General features: G+C 41.6%; 1 protein-coding gene across 1 annotated transcript in view; it reads left to right on the top strand.

Moving 5' to 3' along the window:
• The window catches only part of LOC135319259 (7SK snRNA methylphosphate capping enzyme-like), a 127,361-nt gene that overhangs the window by 1,564 nt on the left and 100,505 nt on the right, over window positions 1–25,292 (top strand). The window contains exons 5-7 of the mRNA XM_064478774.1: window positions 10,404–10,515; window positions 22,967–23,087; window positions 24,099–24,200. Of these exons, the coding sequence (XP_064334844.1) occupies window positions 10,404–10,414 (11 nt within the window). The 3' untranslated portion in view covers window positions 10,415–10,515; window positions 22,967–23,087; window positions 24,099–24,200. The remainder of the gene's footprint in view (window positions 1–10,403; window positions 10,516–22,966; window positions 23,088–24,098; window positions 24,201–25,292) is intronic.

Below are 25,292 nucleotides of genomic sequence, written 5' to 3'. Positions count from 1 at the left end.
GGAGGCCAGGATCGCGGCCGCGGCGCCGCCCTGGAGCTGAGGATCCTACCAGTCAAAAGTCAGTCAAATTCAAAACAGGTCTCCCGCACTCCCATTCTCTACCCCCACCCCCCACCAGCGGGAAACCGCTGCGGGGCTTCCAGCCTGGGGTCGGAAGATCCGGGGCGGCGGATCCACAGGTTTGGCACCCGCGCCGCCGCCTCCACTGGTGCCGAACCGGAGCCGTGGTGAAGCCGGCTGCGGAGTCCGCCAGGCCGGCCCTGTTGCGCGGGCCCCGCCTGGCTCCAGCCAGGCCCTGGCGAGCTCGGGTTCCTGCCGCCCACCTGCGGATGCCGTTTGTAACGGGATCCCCTAACGTAACGCGATCGATGGCTGCCTGTTTGATGTGGGCGATAGTGTCAGCGGATTAAAAAGGACACCAAGCCGCTCTCCCCAGCGGAGAACACGCGGCGGCGGCGGCGGCGGCGGCAGCTAGGCGAGAGAGCACCAGCCCCGCAGCCCTGCCAGACTCCTCGCGCCGTAGCCAGAGGGCTGGGGGCGGGGAGGGGTCACTTCCCAGGGGTGAGGGCCGAGCGGGTGTGTAAGAAGGGAAGAGCTTCAATTAAAGCCAAAGAGAGCGCTCTCCTCGGCACTGGGCAGGGGCGCGCGTTTGCGTCAGAGGGCGCGCGGGGCGGGCGCGGGGGGCGGGGGAGCCGACGCCCGGGGCCGCGCCCGGGGGCTGGGTGGGCGCGGGAAGGAGCCAGCCAAGCAGTGTTGGCCTCGGTTCGGCCTTGCAGGCTAGGGGCAAGGCGTGGCAGAGGGCGAGCTAAGACTTCACCAGAGTAGCGGCGCCCACTCACCCTCACGTGGGCTCTTCATGCCAGCCCCCGCCTTCAGCTTCCAAACTTGGAAGAGGCCCCTGGGATCGGGAGTGACCCTGGGGATGGGAAGAAGCGGAGCCCCTGAGAGGTCTCAGGCAAAGCCGCCCGCGTCTCCGGAAGGGAGGGAGGGGGTACAGCCCCTGGCCTCAGTCCCGGAAGTGGGGGGGCTCTGGGTGGCGGTGCCCGGAGCAGTGGAAACCCTTCGCTTTGCGAAGCAGGAGAACAGAGCGCGTTTCTGCAGCGCATATGCTCAACTTTCTGTCGTGAGAGGGAACAGAAAGAAACCAAGGCTTTTCGGGGAGAGGCGCTGTCCCCTTCTTGGACTTAGCTAGCCCAAGAGGCACTCTGGGCTCAGTTTCTCTTCGGGACCTTCTTTCTGTTCTCCGACCGCTTTTGCTCATCCGCAGAGTGCCTCCACTTGTGCTCACAGCTCCACCCCGGCAAAATGGCTTCCGTGGAGGGACCCAGGGGTCAGCTCAGGTCCTGGGGGAGCTGTGGCTTTCTCTCTACGAGGCTGTCTTTTGTTACTGGTTCAACTTGGCACACTGGTCCTGAGGCCTGGTGTGCCCCACCCCCAACCAGGAGATAATATCTGTTGTTGGGGAGGGCACCTAATAGAAAAGTGATCATATTTTGCGGTCCTAAAACTGAAATTTCACACGTGTCCAGGCACGATCAGCTGCAGAAGCAGAAAAACAGTTGGAATTCGCATCTTTCTCTCATTCATCCTCTCTTCTCCAGATCTCTCTCCGTCCCTTCTGGCCCAAGCCCTTGTTTCCTGGGACTTGTAACTGAATCTCACTGCGTAGACTTGGCTCTTGGACCCAGATCCACTGTGGCCCTTGCTTCAGCACTCTACTTGAGACTGTGGGCATGGTAGCCCTATATACGGCCCTCTCCAAGGTTTCTCTCTCTTGGTTAGGTCAATGTAGAGACAGGAAAAGCATCGCCAGGGCCTGGACTCCGACTCACTTCTCAAGTCTTTGTCTGCCCTCCTGGTCCCCATAGGCCAGTTTAATGCATGCACAGTCTCCACCGTGGGTTTCCCAAAAGACTAGAGAAGGTACCCCTCCATTTGGGGAAGAGGAATCAGTCTGTAAGCTTACAATACTCCTTGTGGTTTGCTAGCATCATGGCTCAGCCTTAATCACTTTTTAAAAGCCTTCCACACAACACTTGCTCTCTCCTAGCTGGACAGCCAATAAACAGTTGTGACCTGGTGGGAGAAGGAGAGAAGCAGAGATCTGTGGCTGCACATGCAGTAGGACTTACATTCCAGGTACCAGAGTCCATTTCCAGGCAGACTTTCTAGTTAACACCCCCTCCTCACTATCTTTCTTTCTACTAAGGCTGGAATCATTCTTCACTAATCCTGTGACCTCTTTGATATTGGCACTTTGCTCTCTCCAAACTCACCAGAACATTTATTTTGGCTTTTTGGTAAATCACAGTGAAAAAAGGTGGCTTTGTAAAAATGTTTTCTAAATTTAGCTCAAGAGCCATGAGATCCTACAAATGACCAGATATGTGCAGAAAATTCTCTCCTATACCGCTTTCTTACCCCCTAAATTGTTAAAAAAAAAAAAGGTATTATTCTGTTTAGAGAGACCACAGAACTAACCCTGTTTTATCAAGCCCATCTGGAGAGATGAACATGCCTTCAGTTGTTAGGAGAAAGGTCAGTTCTTCTGATCTTATTGCAGACCTTTCCCAAAGAGCTTATTTTAAAGGTGCCGAATCAATTAGTCTCCCTTGGTATGAGATTGAGGCTGTGAAAAATGAAGTTGAAGAAGATGTATTTAAAATGGTCTTGAACAGATCTTTTGAAGAAAAGGGTGGAGGGCGGCACAGAAATGCCTGCATAATGTTTTGTGATTATTAAAAACAAGACCCCAAACAAACAAACAAACAAAAGCCTTGCCTATGTCAGAAACCACCCCTTTTTGCAAGACTGAACTCAGTCTGAATTGTGGCTGCCCAGCTGTAAAAAGTACTGTCTTTGTCAATATCAAGACAAGAGTGGAAAGGCCAAGCTGGGGGCTTCTGCTGGGCTGCCCGCCCTCAGCCTGCCCATGCAGTGGGAATTTGGGTCCAACAGGCTCTCGCACTCACTATCACTTTGCTGTAGCCTTAGCTTTTCTTCTTTGTCACCTTGGGGGTCGAAATGTCCAGAGATAAGTGCTTTACCGTAGAAAGCAGTTTAGTTTTCTATCACAGACTGGCCAGTTAAAGCAGGTGTTTTGGAAAAAGAGAGGTAAGGGAAGCACTTGCCCTGTCTGCTGGGGCCCTAGTTAGAGGGCCCAGGAGTTGCTGTGGGGAGAGGAGAGCAAGTGCTGACGTTTGGATGCAAATCAAGCCTTTTAAGGGAAGAAGAGTGACAGTCATTCTTAGCACACAAGTGAAGCCCGGGTCAAATATTTACTTTTCAGAAAAATCAAGCCTTAGCTATAAAAATGCATTTATGCAAAAAGAAAAAACTGAAGACTTTTGCATTACAAAATGTAGTTCTTTATTTTAAATGTTTAATTTGAGTGAAGAATAACTGTCTGGCTCTTCTTCCGAAGGAAAATGAGTTGAGTTTGGATGAAAAATGGAAGTTTTGAAATGAGTTTGAAGCTTGTTAAAGTACCTTGACAATACCACCAACTACAGTATATAATAATTTCCCTTAATAGTTACCTGTCAGAGCACCTATTTCTTTTACTACCGCATTAGCCCATTAGAAGTGGATGTGAGTTGGGCATTCACTGATTAAAAAACTGTTCCAATATATTTAAGTCTTCAAAGCCACTTTCTTCACTGCCTATAGAGTAAACTAAACTAGTGGAAAAGTATTGGCTGATGAAGTCAGCAGATCTGTTGGTAACTATGGTCATGCTACAATCCTATTTTACCTATCAGAAGTTTGATGTAAATAATAAACCAAACATTTTCTTCTAAACTGTCAGTGTAAAAATATGATTTTTACAGTGTCTTCCATCAGCAGGGGAGAGGGAGACAAGGCAAAGTTTAAGTGAAAGAATGAACATAGTACACCACTGATACAAACCACATGGAGCAGTAAATAATTATGCTCTCTGATGTGCTATGTATATTTTATTTACCCACTTCAGAGTTGGACAATAAACCTAACCCATCTATGGGAAGAGTTAATAAAGTATTCCAAGTGCATGATCTAACAAAACTCAGCAATAGTTCTATGTTTTATTGTTAACCCTTTGCATGAAATCTTCTGAAGCTGAAAAGAAAAAGGAAAGGGCTTTTGTGTTAGTTGATCCTTGGCTATTCTAGGGCTCAGGTTGGTGTGAAAGGGATGAGGAGGTCACTTGAAATCTCCTTTTATCTACTCTTATTTTCTCTCTGGATCAGCAACTTTGAATAGACATCATCTAATCGCTCTTAATGGAAAGAAACTATGGGAGCAATGAAAATGCCTTTACTCCAGAAGTGAATACATGTGTGCTGTGCGGACAGCTAGCTGAGCTTGCATAGGACTACATCTCTGCACACATGTGTTTAGAGATTTTTCAGGGTACGTGGATGTTCACATAAATGCTTCCCATACATTCTGGGTTGGGGGTTGATTGGGTGGGTTATTTTGCCTTTACACATAAGTTTGCACACACACTCACGTTCGGATTCTCCACCAAGCCCAGGTGATACTTTTAGCTGACTCTTTTTTCAGCTTTTTCTTGCCTCCACTCTCTGGGATGTCATATTTAAGTCCTGAAAAAAAGCAAATAATTGAGGACATGATGGACAACCTTTTAGTGAAGATGTCTTATTTCCTTTCCGTTTTCAACTGGAAGCCACACTGACCGGAGGATTTCTCTTCAGAGGGTGGAGATTGTGTGACAGGTGGGAGGTGATGGGGTAAGATGAGACCATTACTTTCGATTTCTCCCCAGTATTTTTTCTTTTTGGTTTTTCTTGGAATTAAATTGGTTAAAACACAATAAATAAGTGGAAAACAAGAGCCTGACATTAGGCAGTTTAAAAGTTTTTCTTGCTATAGATAACATATCTTTAAATCTTTGAAGCTGAGTAATTGATTATAATTTGTTTTGAAGTGAGAATTATTTTAGTATGTCTCATATCTTGACTACAGTACCATCTAAGTTGTCTTCCTTAGGCATTGTTGTATGCACTTCATAAAGCAGAAACAGCCCTCAGATTTTTAGGTATGAATGGCTATCCAGAAAAGGACATTTGGTTTCTAGGACTGAAAGCACTGGGCTTTACTCCCTAGGAAGCCATTCTCCACCCCCACATCCCCCCCCCCCGCCATTCCATGTTCTTCTAAATAAAATTCACATTGCTCCCAGAGCCTGGGACACTTCGCTGTAAATTCCTTTAAGGGAATACTCGGTTACCAGGGCTACAAGTTCCCATCTCAACCCGCCAGCCTCCCCGCCCCTTGCTCCAGATCCCGGAGACCCTTGGCTGTCAGGGCTGGGACCTTAGGCCCCCTCCCCTCTTACCCCAGCCTGCCCGAGATCGCAGTTCCAGAGTTCGAGGTTGGGTGGGAGAGGATTAATCCCTCTTTAACTCCTCTCCTTCCCGCCCTCAATTCTGAACCCCAACGAATCCGTTTCCCGGGGTTTCCTGGTGAATAGGAGCGTAGGAGCTGCCCTGTCCAATAAAGATTAAATTAAGTAGAAGAATCCCAGCCGCTGGATGTTTGGAAGCTTCGGTGGGGCGTCAAACCGTCGTTTAACACATTTTTTCCACTCACTGTGCACAAATCTTGGACCTGTTTGGCTTAACTTTAGAAAGAAAAGAAGAAAAAAGACAAGGAAAGAAAGAAGGGAAAAAATGAAAAGAAAAAGCAAAGAAAGAAATTCATGGAGAAAACCTAGTTTTAAGGGGACAGTAGCTGTGCTGGGAGAGGCTGAAGGCAGAAGCAGGGCTTCCTGACCTTTCTAGTCTTTTCATTTTCTGAACCACTCCAAGAATTGGAAGCTCCCTCTCCAGGCTGTGGGCTCGGAATTTTGCTGTTTTGGCAGGTCTGAGTCTACTTTTATGCCTTAGAGACATCTCAGTGGCCCAGGGTCACGATTGGGAGTGCAGCAGGAAGGATGTACTCAGAACCCAGTTGCTCCTCTATGCTGACTTTTTTTCTTTTACATTAAGGTTTACATTAAGGTGGCACAAACTGAGAACTGAGCAGTTTTTTTTCCCTGGTTACTGCCCAGCAGGAGAAACAATGGCTTTTTCTGTCCCAGGGCGCGCCCTGGACACTGACCTTGAAGCTGAGGCCAGGCCCCGCACTCCCTCCCCTGGGAACAATCCTGGTTCCAAAATACTGGCCTCTCACTCCCACCTGCTCTTCTGGTCCCAGGGCGCAGTCCGGCGGGGCAAAAGGCAAGTCCCTGCATGGCAATGGTTAGTCTGTGCAAATAAAACACTGAATAAATTAACCTCAAACCAGCTAGTTAGGGTGTAGTAGTTTAGCAGGACTAATTGCAGACAATGGAGCTGAAATGACTTTTCCAATTAGCTGCTGGTTGGAGTTTAGTTGGAGGAACTGTCAGCTCCAACGATGGGTAATTGCTTTATTGCTCACAAAACTATCATCTATTTAGAACATATGTGCTAATTACTCTGGATGGGCGTCGAAAAAGAGACCATAAATCTAATAGCACTTTAAAAAGTCTTTGGTGCTTGTAGGCAACCCCAGTCCCTTGCACTTTTTCTCCTGCTCAGGTTGGCGTGATGGATGGCTGTCTTTCAGAAAGGCGAAGGTTTGGGCTGGAGGCACCGATGGGATGCTCTGGTCAAATCGCATGCAGGATAGCGAGCGACCAGCGCATGCTGTGCTGAAGCGATAAATCACTGTCATCAAAACCAGTCCCCTCTTTAGCCGCGCACTTTTTTTTTCGTAAAAGATTACTTTAGAAATCTTTTAATTGGATTATGCTGGGAAATTAATCTCCTTTAGCCTTGGCTAAATTTATTGGGGCCACTATTGGGAGGAAAGCCCTGTAACTGCAGCGGGGGCCACGTCTCCTTGCTCCCTTCTTCTCTCGGCCCTCCGGGGTTTCCCAGTTGCGTGCCACAGCCCTGCTCCAAGTCCTCAGGAGTGATATGGGGTGAGAGGGAGTGGAAAGTTACATCTAGGCAGAAGGCCGTGGCGATCTCTGGTGAATCTTCTTTGTCCTAAAACGCCACGTTTTGTCTAGGATTCCCTAGCTCCAGATCCAGTGCCTCCATAGCACCGCGCCTTCCTCCAAAAGGGGGTCTGGGGGCCTGCTATCAGGGAGGAAGGAGGCTGGAGTGGAGGGAAGAGGAAGTTGGGTGTGTCGCTGGAGGGTTGCCAGGGAAAGTCACTTCTTTGCCCTCTTCCCATACCTCCCCGGTCTCCCTTCTGGATCTCCGGCAGGTTGCTAGGGCATTTCGAAACACTCTCCACTTTACTTTTCTGCGCAAAGACGCACGGCTTGCTCTTGGCGTTTCCCCTGGCATAACTCTGGAGACCCTTCTCCTTGATGTGCACAGCAGTTGAGATTCGAGAGCTAGGGCCCTCCCCTCTCCTCCCGGCTCCTGGAGCACCAGCTAGACGTCAGGAGGGGCCTCCCTTCCAGCCCTGCGACCAGAGTCCTTAGCCAGGTCCAGCACAGTTCTGGCAGCTGCGGCAGCTGCGATCGGGTCCCGCCGGCCGCTTATCTCAGCAGGAGTTGACAACATCTGCCTGAAACGGGATACTCACTTTTGCAGCTCAATTTAGCTCTTAATAGCAGCCCTGTGAGGTGTGGTTAATTGATGGGGATAAGGGCGTAATGACTTGACGGGGAGACGCCAATGATCCTTTAATATACTTTTAGAAGAACAACAACCACCCCAAATACCGGCGAGTCACTGCTGGGTGGGAGGATAAGACCGGGATCAGGAGGCCAGTAAAGTGACACCGGTGCTGTTTGTATCTAGAGGCTTCAGTGAGGGGTGAGCCCTGGCTCTCAGGGTTGGGGCACCCGGGAGCCACCAGGGCGCGCAGCTCCGGCTGGCAGGGTGTTGTCGCATGGTCGCAGAGAGCGGGGCAGGAAGACCTGGCAAGCTCGGGATGACAGGTGACCGACCGGACCTAATGGCGAAGAGGAGCCCTGAGCCAGGGAGGACGTCGCCCCTCCCCGGGCTCTGCCACTTTATCAGCCCTTCCCCAGCGCGGGGATGGAGCCCCACAAGACAGGCACCTTCGTCTGCCCTCCAGACCTGGCTAGAGCCACACCAGCGAGTGAAATGGTCAAGTGGTGGTGCTCGGCTGGAACTCACGGGGTTCCGCTGCCTGGACAACCTCTGAGATACCCCAGCGCCAGGAGTGAGGGGGCAGGCGCCGCTGTGTGTGTGTGTGTGTGTGTGTGTGTGTGTGTGTGTGTGTGTGTGTGTGTGTGTTCGCGCGCCCGCGGGCGCGCGTTCTTGTAGATGGCCCCGAATCGCAGAGCCAGAGCACAGCAGCCTCAGCACGTGGCCGTATTTCTGTGGGGTCTAGAGCCTTGGGGCCGGGAGTTCGGGGACTCACCCGCGCGCGTCTGGGTTCCGCCGCGGGTCCCAGCCGCCCCTGCTTACCACCCACCCGGACTTCTGCCCGCCACTCTCTCTCTGCTCAGCGCCTTCCCTTTCCCTCACCTGATTTCCCTCGCTCAGTTCTAGTTTAGTCTCCAGAGGGCCAGAGGAATGTATTACACTACGCAAGTCCCCAGCTTAGGTTCACATGAACATGACAATGAAAAAAAAAAAATCAGATCGCGTTTTCTGTTTGCAAAGGGGAACCCCCTCCAGGTGCGGGCGGTGGTGTCCCTAGCTGGTTTTGCGAGTATCCTGTTTACACTTAGGAGAAGGATAACCTTGATGCTTCAGGTTTGAGCTCCCTCTGGAAGCGGAAGGAGAAATGACTCCAATCACCGTCCATATTTTATTGTATTGAGAGATCGCAGGTGTTTCGGTTGCTGTTATTGTCTGCTTTCCTCCCTGAGTCCACATAACGGGGATGAAAGGGTCCCGAGAAACTTAATTTCCCCAAACCCTCTCGAGGAGAAGGCGTGCACTGTCACAGGACGAAGCTTTGGGGTAGAAGAAGGAAAGCAACTCAGTGTCCCAACTCGCAGTGTGCCTGTCTCGGCGTGGTTCTGTCGTTCCACCGTCACTGTCTAATCTCATCGACTGTGATGTCTGGGAATTCAAGACTCACAGTCGCTTAGCCGTCGAGCCTCCCACCCCCCATCCCCCCGACCCTCTGCAGCCCCAGCCAGGGAGTACTCCAAGGCTATGGTCTGGTCCTCGGGAGCCTGAGCCACGGACAGGGTCCCAAGTCCATGCCCTGGTCGGCGACTCTCGCTTAGGAGCTCCCTGCCGCGGATAAAGTGCATGTAGCCTTCGGGTTTGTCGCCTTCGGGCTGCAGGGGTCCTGAGGTGACAGTGGCGGCCACTTGTCCGCCGACGCCCTCTGATCAGCATGGCCCTCTGCGCTACGGGCCCCGAGGGCGGCCAGGAGGCACCTGCCCGAAGTGCGCGCCGTCCGCACGGCAATCAAGGGCCCTCACTCCCGTGTCTCCTCACATTCCTCACCCCACCAGGGCGCTCGCTTGCGAACGACTTCTGCACTCTGCGCGCCAGTTTTCCCCATTGGGGCGCCGGGGCCCCTCCCACTCCTTCCTTCGAGGCCCAGGAACACACGCCCTAAGCGGGGCCCCAGGGAAGCAGCTCCCGGAAGCGAGGCTCACATCCGGGCACCAAGCCTCGCGCGGGGTTGGCGTCCAAACGCTCGACGCAAGCGTGGCGCCCCGCGCCGACGGAGGGGCCCGGGCCCGGGGTGGGCGCTCGGGCCCCTCCGCTGACCACTAGGGCTGCGCCTTCGCTGGCCCTGAAGGCCCTCACCCCGCGAGCCGCCGGAATGTCAAAGTCCCGGGCCTGCGCGGGGGAAGATTCAAGAAAGAAGCCGGGCACGACCGGGCGGTGGCGCGCGCTCCTCGAACCCAGGCCCGCGGTCGGCATTGGAGATTTGAGTCCCCTTGAGTCGGCGCTGGAAAAGCTCTTTGGAACGGGCTGGGAGGCAGTGAGGCGGCCTCCGCCGAACTTTGTAAGGTTCAGAGACCCGCCGTCGAGCGAGACCGCTTTTGCACGACTGACCCATTACAATTCTCTCCTTTCTCTGGCCGGAGCGCTCGGAGCCTTGCGGTCTCCTCCGGGGCCGCCCACTAGTTTGCCCTGTCTTGGGCAGCTAGTCCTCTTCGCGTGTTGGGTGGAGAGCGGGTAGGGGGAAGGCCTCGGGCAAGTCTGGGAAACCTCAAACCCTATTTTCTAGTTGAAGGAGGAGCTTGATTTTAAGAAGTTGGAGAGTCAGTGGGGGTTAACTTTGTGGCCTTTGGCATCTTTGAAAACATCCGTCTACAAGGCGGGAACAGCGCAGAGAAACTGCTGTGTAGTTCATAAATTTATTTTTGGAAGACCGTTTCTGGAGAGTTTTCCCAGAGATTGTTTTATTATCTCTCAATTTAGAGGGTTGCTATGTATCTCGTCACTAGTGCACTGAATAGTATCTTCCTTCAGACAGGGATTGAGAAACGGAAATACCACCACCCTCCAGTCAAACTTGTGAGGACTGATTGCGGGGGAACTGGTGCTCCAGGTGTTGAACTAGAGGCGCTGCAAGTGTGAGCAGGTAATGTGGAGAAGAATGACATTGTTAACAGAAAGCATCTAATTAACAATGACTTCATTTGATTGGAAGGATGAAAAAGCCTTTTTAAATCAATCCAGATTCACTGACCTAAACTCAGCCAATTTATGAATATGGAGCCTGACTGGGGTCTGCTTTCTTTCAAAGATGTCATCTTAGGGGTAATAGCATAGGTGAAGTCATTTGGTTACACTGTGGAAACTTTTATAGTGCCTTCCTTGGGAATTTAATTCAGTGCTTCTTCATTTTATTAGGAACAGACTGACTCCATCAACTGTGCTCTCCCTGTTTAGAGGCAGGACTGCTTGAAGCAATTAGGTTCACCAATTAGCATAGTTTTACTGACCCCAGCAGCAGCACCGCTCCTTAGATTATCCATTTCTTCAAAGTCAGGGAAAAGCTGGAGCAAAACATGCTTCCCAGGTGTCCAGGTTGGAGAAATAAGCCCACAAGCAGGGTAGCACAGCAGTGTAGTAGAACACTTTCTAACACTCCTCAAGTGTTTATTTCAGCAGTTTGGGTGGATTTTTCTCTCCTTCTCTGATTCTGGATCCTATAATACCTCCATCTTTTGACATAGCCTTTAAAACCTCTCTCCTTTAATTGTATTTTGGTAGAATTGTCTTTGAGAATGTGAATTTTCTCCCTTCTTTTCTGTCTGCCTGCATTCTAATGATGCTGTGGACAATGTTAGGGTCCAGAGAGAGGAAATTGCTGAAGGGCTCCTTTAAACCCTGATAGGTGACAGGTAAGGGCTTAGATCTTTGTGTGTGTTTGTATGTGTGTGCATGCATGTGCACATGTGCCTCAAAACCTATGAGGAGAGGCAGAGGGTGGATATTGGAGATAAGTCATTATTTCCCCTAATATTAAAAGTTTACCTGCAAGGCTTTCTTGCAGTCTCTTCATTGTGAGACCAGTTGGTGGCCAACATTTTTAATACATGTGTGGAGCCCAAAGCATTCTGGGGAAGAAGGGGCTTTGCTTTTGCCACCATCATAGGTAGTGAAAGCATTACCTTTGCAGAGCTATTATCTCTCTCTCTGTGTCTCTCTCTCCCCCTCTTCTCTAAAATATATATTCCTCTGTTAGATTTCACTAGATTAAATTGCTGACAGTTCATCAGTAGCAGCAACAATGTAATGCCCCTAACCTTATTAAATCAATAAATACTAGATCTATGCATTGAATTAAAAATGCATCAGCATGGCCAGGAATTGCAGTCTTATGGCCATGGACCTCAGAATCGAAAATGCCACTCAAAAATTGACTAGTTAGTATTCATTTAACCTTTTTCTTTCTGTTTTGGATCTGTGGTTAGATATTCTAGGGTTTTAACATTTCAGGGACCATTGGGACAGGTTTGTTTTTGTTTATTTCTTGAAAATTCTTTTCTTTCACTAATTCCTCACATTTAACCATGAAAAAGATGCATGCATTTAACAATAGTAATACTGTATGACATTATAGTTCTTGTCATTAGTTTTCATTTAGGGAATATACTTTCACTCAGAATACATTGCTCTAGAAAGACATACTCCGGTGCATAAATTTCTACATAAACACAAGTAAATGTAGAGGCATATGTCTTTCTGCATGTATAAATAAATATACTTAGTGTAAATGTATTGCTGTACATTGATTATAAGTTTACTTTTAAAAAGAAAGCACATTTAAGTTTATCTTTCAGCATTGTCAGCTATATTTTCAGCCAAAGAACTATTTATGATTTTAAAACAAATTATTTATTTATAATCTGATTGCCTTGTTGAAATTCATGCCACAAGAGATGAAATTACAGTTTTCAAGTTTTTAAACTGAACATAGTACTTAGGAAGTTATACATATCTTACATGGTTACATTTCATGTGTGAAAAACTACCTCAAATGTGGTTTACCATGAATTGGTCAGTTAAGTTGTAGATTAGTAGGTGAACTTACAATTAGTCCCAACTGAAAATAGAGAATGTTTTTAACACCTAGAAATTTAATGGAAAAAGTAATATTACTCTAGCAAGATATTTGTTCATACTGATTAATGATGCTAATTATTTTAAAACATTCATCCCTTATTGATGTCAGCCAATATACATGGTACTGAATTCCAAAGATATAGTCATTGGGCCCTGGGTTCACCACACTGTGAAAGAAAAAATCTTTATTTGATGAAATAGGCAATCAACTGAAATCTATCCTCTTTAAATAAACTGATTCCTTGTATTTTCCCAGTGTTGGTGTAAGTTGTTGTCTGTGATGTCCCCCAGGGCTCTTTCTTCTGCTCTCTGATTTGGTGTATAAAAGCAGCTCTGAATGATGGATTACTGTGTCATTGCAGCCTGCGAAGGATTAATTTGTTTCATTGATTTCTCTTTAGGCAGATTGCCAGAATTTGCTGCTTCCCACCTTTCCTCAAGACTTCTAGAAGTAATAGACAGTAATAGCCTAAGACAAATCAGCTCCTTGTGAAAACAGAATCATGAAACTAGGAGTCCTATGAAAGCTGGTGCAAACTTTTTATTCACATATTGGGAGAGCAGTTAATAGGCTACTTCATATGCCTTAGACATTTTTAATTGAAAAATTTCCTTGATTTCATGACTTAAAACACATCATATTAGTAGCTCTTAAGTGGGAATTTATAATATTTGTCCAATAAAAATTTTCTCTAATTTTTAAGAATCCTGCTTAAGAAAAAAATGTGTTGTCTTTGTGACTGACAAATACTTTTCTTTCTATGGCAGATTTTAGGGTCAAATAGCATGTTAGTGTAACTAAGTCCTTTACTTATAAATATTTATAAGAGTATTTGACCCAAAGAATTTTTAGAAACTTTGGACAAGGACAGAGTATTAGAGCATGGACATAGAATTAACTGTTTAAATTAAAAAATATCTTTTTCTGATTAAAAAAGTAATATCTGCTCATAATAGAGAATTTGCAAAGTTAGAATTGACATTTTGTGAGTTTTTTTCTAAGACTTTTTTCCTCTAAACACTTTAGATTTATAAATACGTTATAATTGTATATATATTTAAACAAACAAACAAACACACTGCAGGTATAAACTGTGTCCTGCTTTTTTCCAGTCAGCATTATACAATGAAAACTTTCGTATATAATTAAAATTATTATTAAAGTGATTTATTTCACTGTGTATTGTTTTGACATAAGCAACAATTTAATCATTGTTCTACTATTGGAAAGTTAGAGTTCTAATTTTACCTTATTAGAAATAAAGTTATGATGAATAGCATTTAAAATAAATCTTTTATCATCCCTCAGGTTATTTCTTTGCAATATATTATTAGAAAAGAAACTACTTGGACTGAGGGTATAGACTATTTTTTAAGATTCTTGATGTGACCGCTTTTCAGAAAGGTTCTTTTAGTTTATACTAGTACCGTTTAAAATTTTTGTCTCTGTAGAGGCAGCATTCTAATTCATGTTACATGAGCAAAGAAAGCAGAACAACACTCTTTTCTTGTGTTCTGAAAGCAGTGGTAGCATTTTGCATATACTTAGTCTCTTAGAAAATTTTTCCCAACTGCAGATGTAAGATAGGCTGGTTATACAAATCTGTTTCCCTTCTGTACTGCTGAAAATTATATTGATTTAATGATCTCAAGTTATACTTTTTATGCAATTAGTTGTGTAGTAAAAACTAATATTGTCATGTGCTAATGTCTTTTTTTCCTCTGTTGTGCTATGGTGGTAGTCCATGCAGTATCAGCAAATTTATGCTTTTCCTGTGCTTTGCTGAAAGGGAAAAGGAACATCTGTTTCCATTATATATCTGCATCATAATGATAACAATTAAATAGCTATTATGGTAGTATACAGTAAATATATTTTGCTGAATGACCTATACTTTCTTGTTGGAAAATTACAGAGATTTCAGAGGCACCAAGTTTTTACAGGTAGGTTCCATGCAGAGGTTTAGAAAGGCCTTTGCTTACTTTTGGTAAATCATTGCAGTTCCTATTTGTCTTAGGGAAAACTAGTAAACAAAGAACCCTGATGATTAAACACTAGGCTCTCAGATGAGACTTTTGAATATATTTCTCTTAGGCTTATGTTTAGAGAGCAAATTGTTAGGTATTTCTCTCAGTATTCTTAAATGGTTAATCATGCTGCTAATAATACAGTTCATTTTGTGTTTTGTGTCATTTGTGTATTTTTAATATTTTACTAAGCTGGAAATTGGGAATAATTATATATATATATGTGTGTGTGTTTGTGTGTGTACATATATATATTTGTAGCCTCTACTACTCTTTCTTTTCTTATATTAGGAGACATAGTGATATTTACCTTTAAGCTCAGCAGGAGAATGTTTGAAACCATACACTATTTCCATTGACCTTTAAAATTCCAGAGAAATATTTTCATTTATTTCACTCAGCTTTTGGTTAAAGATGTTTTGGTGGTTACTTAAAAAATGATTAGAAAATATTTCAGACAGAAAATGGTATATAAAGAGAAACAGACATCCATATACTCCAAACTCAATTTGAGAAATAAAATGTTACAAGAACAATCAAAACTCTTTCTGATTGTATTCAGTTATGGCTTCTTGGGGAGTTATTTATCATCCTAAATTTGATAGTTATCAATCATTTTGCCTTTTATATACTTTAAAAAAATATATTTTTTATTGAAGTATAGTCAGTTTACAATGTTGTTTCAATTTCTGGTATACAGAACAATACTTCAGTCATGTAGGAACATACATATATTCGTTTTCATATTCTTTTTCGCCATAAGTTACTACAATGATATTGCATATAGTTCCCTGTGCTCTACAGTATAAACTTGTTGTTTATCTATTTTATATATATTAGTTAGTATCTGCAAATTCCGAGCTCCCAATTTATCCTTTCCACCCCCTTCCCCCCTGGTAACCCTAAGTTTGTTTTCTATGTCTGTGAGTCTGTTTCTGTTTTGTAGTTATGTTTGTCTCCCTCTCTCTTTTTTTTTTTTTTTAAGATTCTACGTATAAATAATATCATATGGTATTTTTCTTTCTCTTTCTGGCTTACTTCACTTAGGATGACATTCTTCAGGTCCATCCGTGTTGCTGAAAATGGCATTAATTTGTTATTTTCTATGGCTGAGTAGTATTCCGTTTTATAAATATACCACAGCTTTTTAAATCCAGTCATCTGTCAATGGACATTTAGGTTGTTTCCATGTCTTGGCTATTGTAAGTAGTGCTGCTATGAACATTGGGGGCTTTTACATACTTTTTAAAACATGGTCCATAAATTTGACATAAGTGACTTGTCATTTTAAATAATTTTTAAAATGCTGGAGCTGTGACAACTGTTAGAACCTTTTTAATCTAGTCACCTGTGACTAGGTGTACTTCTCTGCTTTACTGTTCTCATCTGTGAAGTTGGGGATAGATCTTTCCATTCTCTGATACCTTTTCTAGCCATAATTTTTAAAAGGTTTTGGATTACCTCTTGTTTTCCATGACAAAATAAAATAGTCAGAGGCCCAGAGAGGTTAAGTAACTTGCCCAAGACCATGCAGGTAAATCGCAGAGCTGGGAATGACACTCAATTCTCCCAACTTCCATTCAAGCACTCTTTTCCTCAGTCAACGCTGTGTCATCTTTGGGTACTGGCTGGCTGCTGCTCTAGCCTGTGATTAACGACTGTCCAAAGGCATGTATGATTTTGTGATTGTGCATGTGAGAAAGTTTTCTTTCTCAGAATATCTTTTCTGTAAGGAATAGCATTGAAGCCATAGCAGCCTGAAAACTTCTTACAGAATGAGAAGACTATGTGTCCTGCAGAGCCTGTGATTCCCTTCTATATTTTCTGGACTTTCTTGGAAAAAATGACAGTTTGGATATAATGAGGCTTGCAGTAGGCTTCTTACCCTACAGTTAATTTTTTGATCTTTTCATGATAACTGGACCAGGAAAACAGGGATGGGCACAAACACAAGTGTCTCTTTACATGTAGGTTTATCTAAACTTCAGTATATTTTGGCAGTCAGGATTTTAACAAATTACTTTTTTCTTTTTTATGTAGCTTATGCTATGGTCAAATCACAAATGACTTTCTTTTTGAAAATAGGTTTGTTTCTTGTTTCTATTTAGCAGCCAACTTACCAGAGCCCTAAAATGAAAGTAACACAAATAGAATAGCGTGGAAACATGTTTTTAAAATCTCTTTGGAGAAAAACCCCCATTCTAAAAATGGCAAATTAGAATTACATGCATGTTCATTCTCTTTCAGGTTTTTACTCTATCAAATTTATTTCATTCTTAGTTAAGATGAGTAAGCTTGAGTCATAATATTCACACAGACAGTACCATGCCTCTCCTATAAAAAAACAGCAGTGTAACTAGAAGTGGAATTATATAAAACCACCTTTCTCCAAATCTGTTGCTTCAAGACCAAAAAGTTGGTTTCATAAATTGTTTGCTTCCTTCAGCAAATACATACTTGGAAACTTGTAATAGTAGTAATCATTCTTTTTAGGGCAGATGAAGCTACTAATAGTAGCTTTCTCAATGTGTAAATATTCTTACGATAGTTGTGTTTTAACAGTAAACCAGATAACACATTTTTCTCTGAGGATTTTAAGGTCAATTAGGTTATGTGTTCAGCAGTTCCTAGTAGGAAAATTTTCCCTGTCATATTGGTTTGGGGAGGAGAGACCCAATGTAATCAGATACCAGCATTCAGTACCCTTTTTATTTAGCCATTGCTTTATTTGCTCACACTCACTGAATATGATTTCATTCATTTCTGTCTGGAGAGAAAGCTATGCGTGTGTATATGTGTGAAGTATTTCAAAAGACAGTTCTTGTCTTGTAGAAAGTTCTGGTGAGCATCTATAGTGTGTAATATAATAAGTTTTCTACACTGGTTACATTTCCCCATATTGCTCCAACAGGTAGGTAAAACCCAAGAGAAAAGATATGGGTAAAGGAAACCCGCCCCTGACTAACTTGTTTTCTCCCTGACCACAATGTGAATCTGGACAGTGGTGGGGAGTAAAGGGAACTTTGACCACCAAACCAACAGTGCTAAAATCAGAGATCCCAGTGAGACACAAGAATCCACACATTACCTCACTTTCTTAGTTATGATAGCTTTTTGCAGAAAGGTGGTGTGTTATTTACAGAAACAACAACCAAATGTAAAAAGATAATTTTCTTTTGGCCACATATACTACCAAGATTATAGGTCCTTCAGTGTATACACTGTTTCTACTCAGTTATTAATGACTTTGCTTTAGACTGAGTTGAGATTATTTTAAAACCTGCATTAGCTATGTATTTTCTATTGACACAGCCAATGTACACTTTCCACCTGTGACCTTAGAATTTGTTTATGGATTAAAAAGGATAGAATTTTCTTCTACTAATGTTAGCTTTGCATGTTGTAAAATTTTGTTCATGCATCTTTGGAATTCCCAGCTTTTTAGGCTTTTCCTATTATTTGATTCTTAGGAGAATTATGTTTCTGGTGTGCTTATTCTTCTTAAGTTATAATTAAAACTTATTTATTGAGTTCTTGTCATGCTTAAGGCATGTGAAGTAGATAAAGGCATAGTCCTTAGAATTCAATTCAAGAATTCAAATTTTTACAATTATAATCTGAGCCCAACCAAAGTGATATTATTCTTTTTTATTATATGTTTCAAGTGTATGGCACTGTAATTTACATCTGTATACACTACAAAGTGATCGCCACCACAAGTCTAGTTACCATCCATCACCATGCACTTGACCCTCTTCATCCATTTCATGTCCCCAACTCCCTTTCTCTGTGGTAACCACTAATCTGATCTCTGTATTTATGCGTTTGTTTTTGTTTCATATTGTGTTTTCATTTGTTTTTTAGATTCCACTGTGAGTGAAATCATATGATATTTGCCTTTCTACATCTGACTTGTTTCACTTAGCATAACACCTTCTAGTTCCATCCATGTTGCAAATGGCAGGATTTTATTCTTTTTTGTGGCTGCATAATTTTCCATTGTGGCTTACTATTTCCGTACACACACACACACACACACACACACACACACACACACACACACACACACATTTTTTTAATCCATTCATACATCAGTGGGTTCTTGGGTTGCTTCCATATCTTGGCTGTTGTAAATAATGCTGCAATGAACATGGGCATGCATATGTATTTTTGAATTAGTGTTTTTGTGTTCTTCGGATAAATATCCAGAAGTGGAATAGCTGGGTCATATGTTAGTTCTGTTCTTATTTTTTTGAGGGATCGCCATACTGTTTTAATATTTTGTTGTTCTTAATATAGTATCTTGAATAAATAGAATATGGCATTTGCTAACTTTAAAGCAGTTTTTTAAAAATGTAAGATCTAAGAATTTTTCTTCATACTGTATTTTAAGTATGCCGATTTTAATGATCTTTCTGTAAATATAAAATAATTACATAACAATGTTTTCTGAAAAGTGGCCTTTATTTTCCACACTTGGCAAGAAGTAGATTCATTAAAAAAAAAAAAAAAACTCAACTAGCAAAGTCTATGTGAGTTTAAGTTAGGAAGTACACTAAGTATGAAGGCAAAACATGTTTTCATAAATGTTTAGATAAATACCTATGTTTGGTCTTGACCCCACATTAGCTTTGATGCTAATAATACTGGATTTATTATAGCATTGAACTTATTTTTATAGTTCACCAAAGTTTATTAAAAGTGCTAAGAATAATTTACTATTTGGCTTTCTCACAAGGAGAAATGGGTTGTTGATACATTTTCTGACAAATTTCACCAATATAAATAGCTGTTTTAGATTAAAAGGTTGACAAAAAATACCACCATTCTCTCCCTAATAAATGCAATCTTTTTGGACTTAATTATGTAGTTTCTTCTGTTTCTTTAGATGTAGTTGTAGATACAAGTTTTTATAAGTATTGCAAGGAGCAGTGAAGGTCTAATTTGTGTCTTGCATAGAGTGCTTGCATGATATAACAAGGTCCTTTTCAATTTTGGTGATCAGTTGGGTTTTGCATTATTTACCTGTTTCTCAATACGAATATACAAATTCCAAAATAAGTCCCTTTTCAGTTGGTTACATTTTTGGCATGTGTATTTTATATTTAAAAGATTTATATTTAAAAAGAAGGAAAAATCACATGAGTAATGCCTGGTAGAAGGTTACAGTGGATTATGTCATACTGTTAGAATTAACCTGATGTCAGTATAAGTTGTAAAGGTAGTTTGTTTGTTTGCTTTGTTTTTTGGACTGGCTAGAACTTAGTGACCTAAGGGAATAAAGGAGTGGTACTGTACAGCTTTGAAAGCTGCATACCAACTGATCTCTGTGACAGCCAAAAGTCACCAAGATCCTGTTTGTTACCAGTTCTAATGTTAATACATTTAAATGTGTTTTGAGTTTTGACAAAGTTTTAAAATTCTAAAAGTCCTACATTTTATAGTGAGACACTAGCAAAAGGCAATATTTTTATGCATAGTACATATGATTAAGACTTTTGTTCTTACATAAACTTGCCTAATTATTTGTCTTACCCTAGAGAAGTGTAAAAAAACTTAATATGTGAATTTTTCTTATTATATAAATAGTAAAGCCCTATTGTCATCACTATATGCTAAACACATTTCATATATTATTCTCATTTTACTGACAAAGAATTTGAGGCTCAAACATGGTTAAGTATTTGCTTAAGTCACATAGCTTATGAGTAATAGAGCAAGAATTTAATTGAAGTCTGTGTCATTCCAGAGTCCATTTCTGACCTATGCTCATTTCGTTGCTCCTTATCAAGTAACTCATTATACTACCTTTTGATTTTACTTACGGGTCAAATCATATCCTCACAGGTACATAAAAATACATAGAGCAACTGTCTTACAAAACAAAGGATAATCTATATAATCTCATGTTATTCTTATGTCACGATATCTATAGAATGATAACACTCTCCAGTGTTTGATTATGTGATGTTATAGGTATAAATGGTACATATATAGGATGTAGAATGAGTCAGATCCCCTTAGAGTTTTTCAGCACTAGGTTGGTTTAGCTATTAAATAGCATTTTTGCTACAAAATTTAAAAATGAATAGCAAGAAGTTTCATTATTTCTGACTTACAATCTTTCTTCTGAATGTTTTCGTCTTCAGTGACTTTCGGGGAAAGCAATCATCATTTCCCTTAGTGGGCGTATGGTCTTGCTGTAACAGAGCACCCCAAGCAGGACAGCTTAAGCAGCAGCCATTTATTGTGTCTCAGCTCTGCAGGCTGGACGTCCGAGCGTAAGGTGCCGGCAGGGTTGGTTCCCCCCGAGGGCTGTGAGGGAAAGGGTCTGTCCCAAGCCTCCCGTGGCTTGTGCTGGTGTCTGACAGTCTTTGGTGTTCTTTGGCTTGTAGATGCATCACCCTGATCCTTCCTTCTGTCTTCATGTAGTGTCCTCCCCGTGTCTGTTTCTGTCTCTGGGGCCACATTTCCTCTGTTTAAAAGGACGTCAGTCATACTGGATTAGAGCCCACCCTAGTGGCCTTATTTTAACTTAATTATCTGCAAAACCCCTATTACCAAATAAGGTCACATTCACGAGTACTGAGAGTTAGGACTTCAACAACTTTTAGGGGGACACAATTCAACTCATAATAATAGACAGTTTTTCTGAACTAATAGATTTGAAAACTCTTTTGGAGTGGTTATATACATAAATTTGCAGTTTATCAAGTCATCGGTATAATTATATGCACATATATCCATAAATGAGTCATGTTTGAATATTTGTTTTGGAATAGGACTGATTTTGCACTAGCATTCTTTTTCTTGAACTAGTATTCTTCTAAATATTGTGGGAAGAACAAACTGGAGGACTATTTAGGGAGGCTATCAATTAAATGATATGATTGGATGTCTCAATGTGTGGGGCAGATAAAGAGCTATTGGTAATGCATGCACAAGATCATTATAGCTGGTGGTATGAGGAGGGTGGAGTTTAGGTAGGCATTCAGGACAAAGTATGTTACAGAAGCAGAAAGGGCATGGGTGTATGTTTGATGTAGGAATGAACATTTTACGTATAGTGGGCAGTGGTGGTGAAAGGAGGCTTTGGAGCCATTTATATTGTCAAGGAATCCTGGGTCTGGCCTTTTAGGGTTAATTCCAGTTGTAGCTTTTAAGTTTCAAGGAATTGCTCTATGACTGATCTTTAATTTTATTGTGTAGAAAATTTCAAATGTGCCAGTAACAAGAAAAAAATAACCTGTAATCCCACTACCCAGAGCTAGTCATTATTAATATTGTGGTAACTTGATATAATTTCTTTGAAATTCCTGTTGTGCTTTTCATTAGGATTATGTCACATAAACAGTTTCCTAAAATAAATTAGAGTCTGAGGTATTCTCTAAATATATTTCTGAATTCAAGATCCACTGGGTAACAGACCTGATGGTCATTGGTGAATTGGGTCACCATAGTTCCAGAACTATTAAAGTCAAGTCAGCTTTGACTCATGTGATTTGGTCCCATGCCTCCAGTCTTGTCTTTCCTCCCATCTTTCACATTTCTGCCAAGGTCTTTTCAACAATCGTGTCATGCTCCTGGCTTACCTCCTTTGGTCAGGACAGAAGTTCAGCTTTTTAGCATAATAAGTCACCTCTGTGATCTTTCTTATGCCCTTTCTTCCTCATCTGCTCCTTTCCCCAGAGCTTCTTCAAGTTCTCAGTATATTGTGCACCCTTTTGCATATCTATAATTTTTTGTCTTTTCCTTTTGCTGAGAATTCCCTTTCTCTGTTTGTCCCTCTGTTCAGCAGCTACTCTTTCTTTAGTACTCAACTCACATGCTGTTTTCTCTCTAAAGCCTTTATTCTAAGCCAGTTTCCCTCCCTTTTAGTATCTGTAACATTTTCTACAAAACTTGTAAACTGATTTCAGGGTTATTATGGCTATGTTCCAGCTTTATCCTTCTCATTAGACTAAGTTATTTAAGGGCAGGGGTCATGTGTTATTTACACTAGTATCCATGGAACTTAGTGTGGTACTGAGTAGATGTTTGAGCAGAATGTTTGTTGAATTAATAAATAATCTTGTCTTTTCATCTAATACTGTCCTGCCAAGTATGGTGGCTGTAGCTAGAATGAGTGATAATTTTGGGGGTGACAGGTGAAGGAGTAAGATGACTACTAGTTCAGTTCAACTTTTCGAACATTTATTAAGCATTCACAAATTGTAAGGTATGCTGCTAGGCATTGTGGAAATGGGAAACCAAAATGAAAAGGAATTTTAGGAGTTTGCAGCCTAATTCCCAGTTTTGATGAGTTGCTAGGGGATGATGGTCAGGAATATAATGAAGAGTTGAGAAGGAGAATGATCTTTGAAAACACAATTGTCACTGTATAGAAACATCTGTATAGTGCCTTAAAATTAACACAGTTCATTTGTTTACAGGTGGCCGCAGACCTATATCACAGGTTGTAGCAGATGTTCTCAACATTTCTATTGAAATTTTCTTATCTGTGTTTGCAAGAGGAGCCTCAGAGCCTCGTTCCTTGGTAGCTACCGTGTTCTGGTATGATGCTGTGCTCTTCCACTCCATCATCCTGTGCTAGCAGAGGATCTGGGTTAGAATTTAGATGTTTGTTATTACAAGCAGCTATGTAGAGCTGAAAGTAGAAGGTTTCAATAATACTGATATTGTGAATTCTTTGAGATTGTGTACCATGTCTTGTTGTTTTTATACCTGTCACAAAACCCTCAAATAGTGAGTGCCTTGCTCCTCATAGGTACTTAGCATTGTGATTTTGTTTGAATTGTATTGAGTTGTTAGCTGCTTCTTATTGACTTTTTAAACAAATGTTAATCTAATTTTTTACTCCCTTAAATAATAAAGAAGCACATAACAATACTTTTACTGAAAACTGTGTCTTCAGTAATGTCTAACCAGCTCCATAGGTCTTATGAAGAAAGCTCAACTGGCAACTGATAAAATTCCCTATCAGGAATATTTGATTACAAAATCTCTGTTCTGCATTAACATAAATGAACACTGTAGCTAGTAATGAAAGTATTTTTCTCTTCATAAAAAAGTAGAGGATTTTTCAGAATTCTGGGAAATGTCAAAATAATTTTGGCTGTAGTTATGCTGCATTTAATGCTATTGAGAATATTGCTAACATTAACAAAAATATTCTATAATTTCCTCAGTTATTGCTACTGGTGATGAGGGATGTAAAGTTGGCATGCTTTCATGTTTTGAGCATTTTCATTATACACTTTGGATTTTACATGTCAGAAGCAATTTTTGTTTTAGTTAAGGCAGCTGAGAACATTTTTACTTAGGGATAGTGATCAGGCTCTGATTATTTGTATTTTTAGGTCAGTGATACATAAAATACGATTAATGTATCAGAATAAATGCATATATAGTTTTGTATGTATTATGCAGTATTTATATATTTCTGTGACTTTATTTTTAGTTCATCAAAACATACTGGTTTGAGAGCAAGGCATAGGCTTCATTTTTATATTGATCATTTAATTTTGTTATTGTTTGTGACCACTGGTAACACTCATCTTGCAGATGTAAGCTGCTATTCATCAGGGAGCTCTGGCAAGAGAATGGCTAGATCAGCAAGTCCATCTCCGCTGTGGAAAAACAACTTGAAGCTCATCTCTGTTGACGGTGAGTCCGTGTCATCTTCAAACAGGAAAGATCATGCTTGCATTATGTTATATTTTCAGTGCTATCAAACAACAGTTTGGTTTAATGTTTGTCTTATGAGACATTATTAGAATGCTGAACCATAATGCTTCGTTATTTCAGTCTAAAGGATTGCTTAAAAGTCAGCCTAATAGTAAAAAGGAATGAAAGTAATAATTTGGTATTTATGAATATGCCTAAAAGTAGCTTGATTAGTTTCTCTCTGTCATCTCTATTCTTATTTCCATATAACACATGCTAGCTAACTTATAATTCATGACTTCTTTTGAATGAATACTGGCTAGAACAGAATTTCATCTATTACATACTTATTTTAAAATATATTACTTATTTTAGGAAATTTCAGGATAACCGCAGTGTCAGTGTATAGATTCTTTTCCATTTTCCAATACATAAATTATTTGGTCTTTCAACTGGTAGCCGTTGTTAATGCTTGCTGCAGGCTTGCTATCCCAGACGTGCAGTGGATGACTACATATATACAGTTAACATTATTACAAGAGTTAGTAGTGAATTTACATAGCAAGCTGTAGTTCAGGTTAGTATCATTTAATGCATATTTAATAATCATAACTTCATTTTACTGTGCTAATTACATTTGTGACTTGACCCAACCTTAACATGAATGTGTGTGTATGTGTATATATACATACATATATGAATGTGTGTATGTAGAAGTAACTTGATAGTTACTCATATTGTTTTGGACCTCTTTATTCTAGTTGTTTTCATTTGAGTCATCTCCATTGTCAAATTGTCAAAGTAAATTTTCTGTTACAGTCTTACTTTGCTGGTATTCTGCCTTTTTTGTTGTTATTGTTATTTTTTTCTTTTTTTCTTTTGGGGTATAAACAAATCCCAAAGTCAGAAACTGGTAGGACTGATGCTCACTAAGTCAAAAGCTAACTAACTCGAGGGAGAGGATCCTTACACTACAAGTACATGTCGTTACATGAGTATAACCAGCCTTACCATCTGTACTCAATTTTTTTGTAAGCGCCCATGAAATAAAAAAGTAATGATATGGCACTGTATTTGGAAAATAGGTTTGAT

This window comes from Camelus dromedarius, chromosome 3 (assembly GCF_036321535.1).
Source record: "Camelus dromedarius isolate mCamDro1 chromosome 3, mCamDro1.pat, whole genome shotgun sequence".
NCBI lineage: Eukaryota > Metazoa > Chordata > Mammalia > Artiodactyla > Camelidae > Camelus > Camelus dromedarius.
This window is presented reverse-complemented; position numbering and strand designations above follow the sequence as displayed.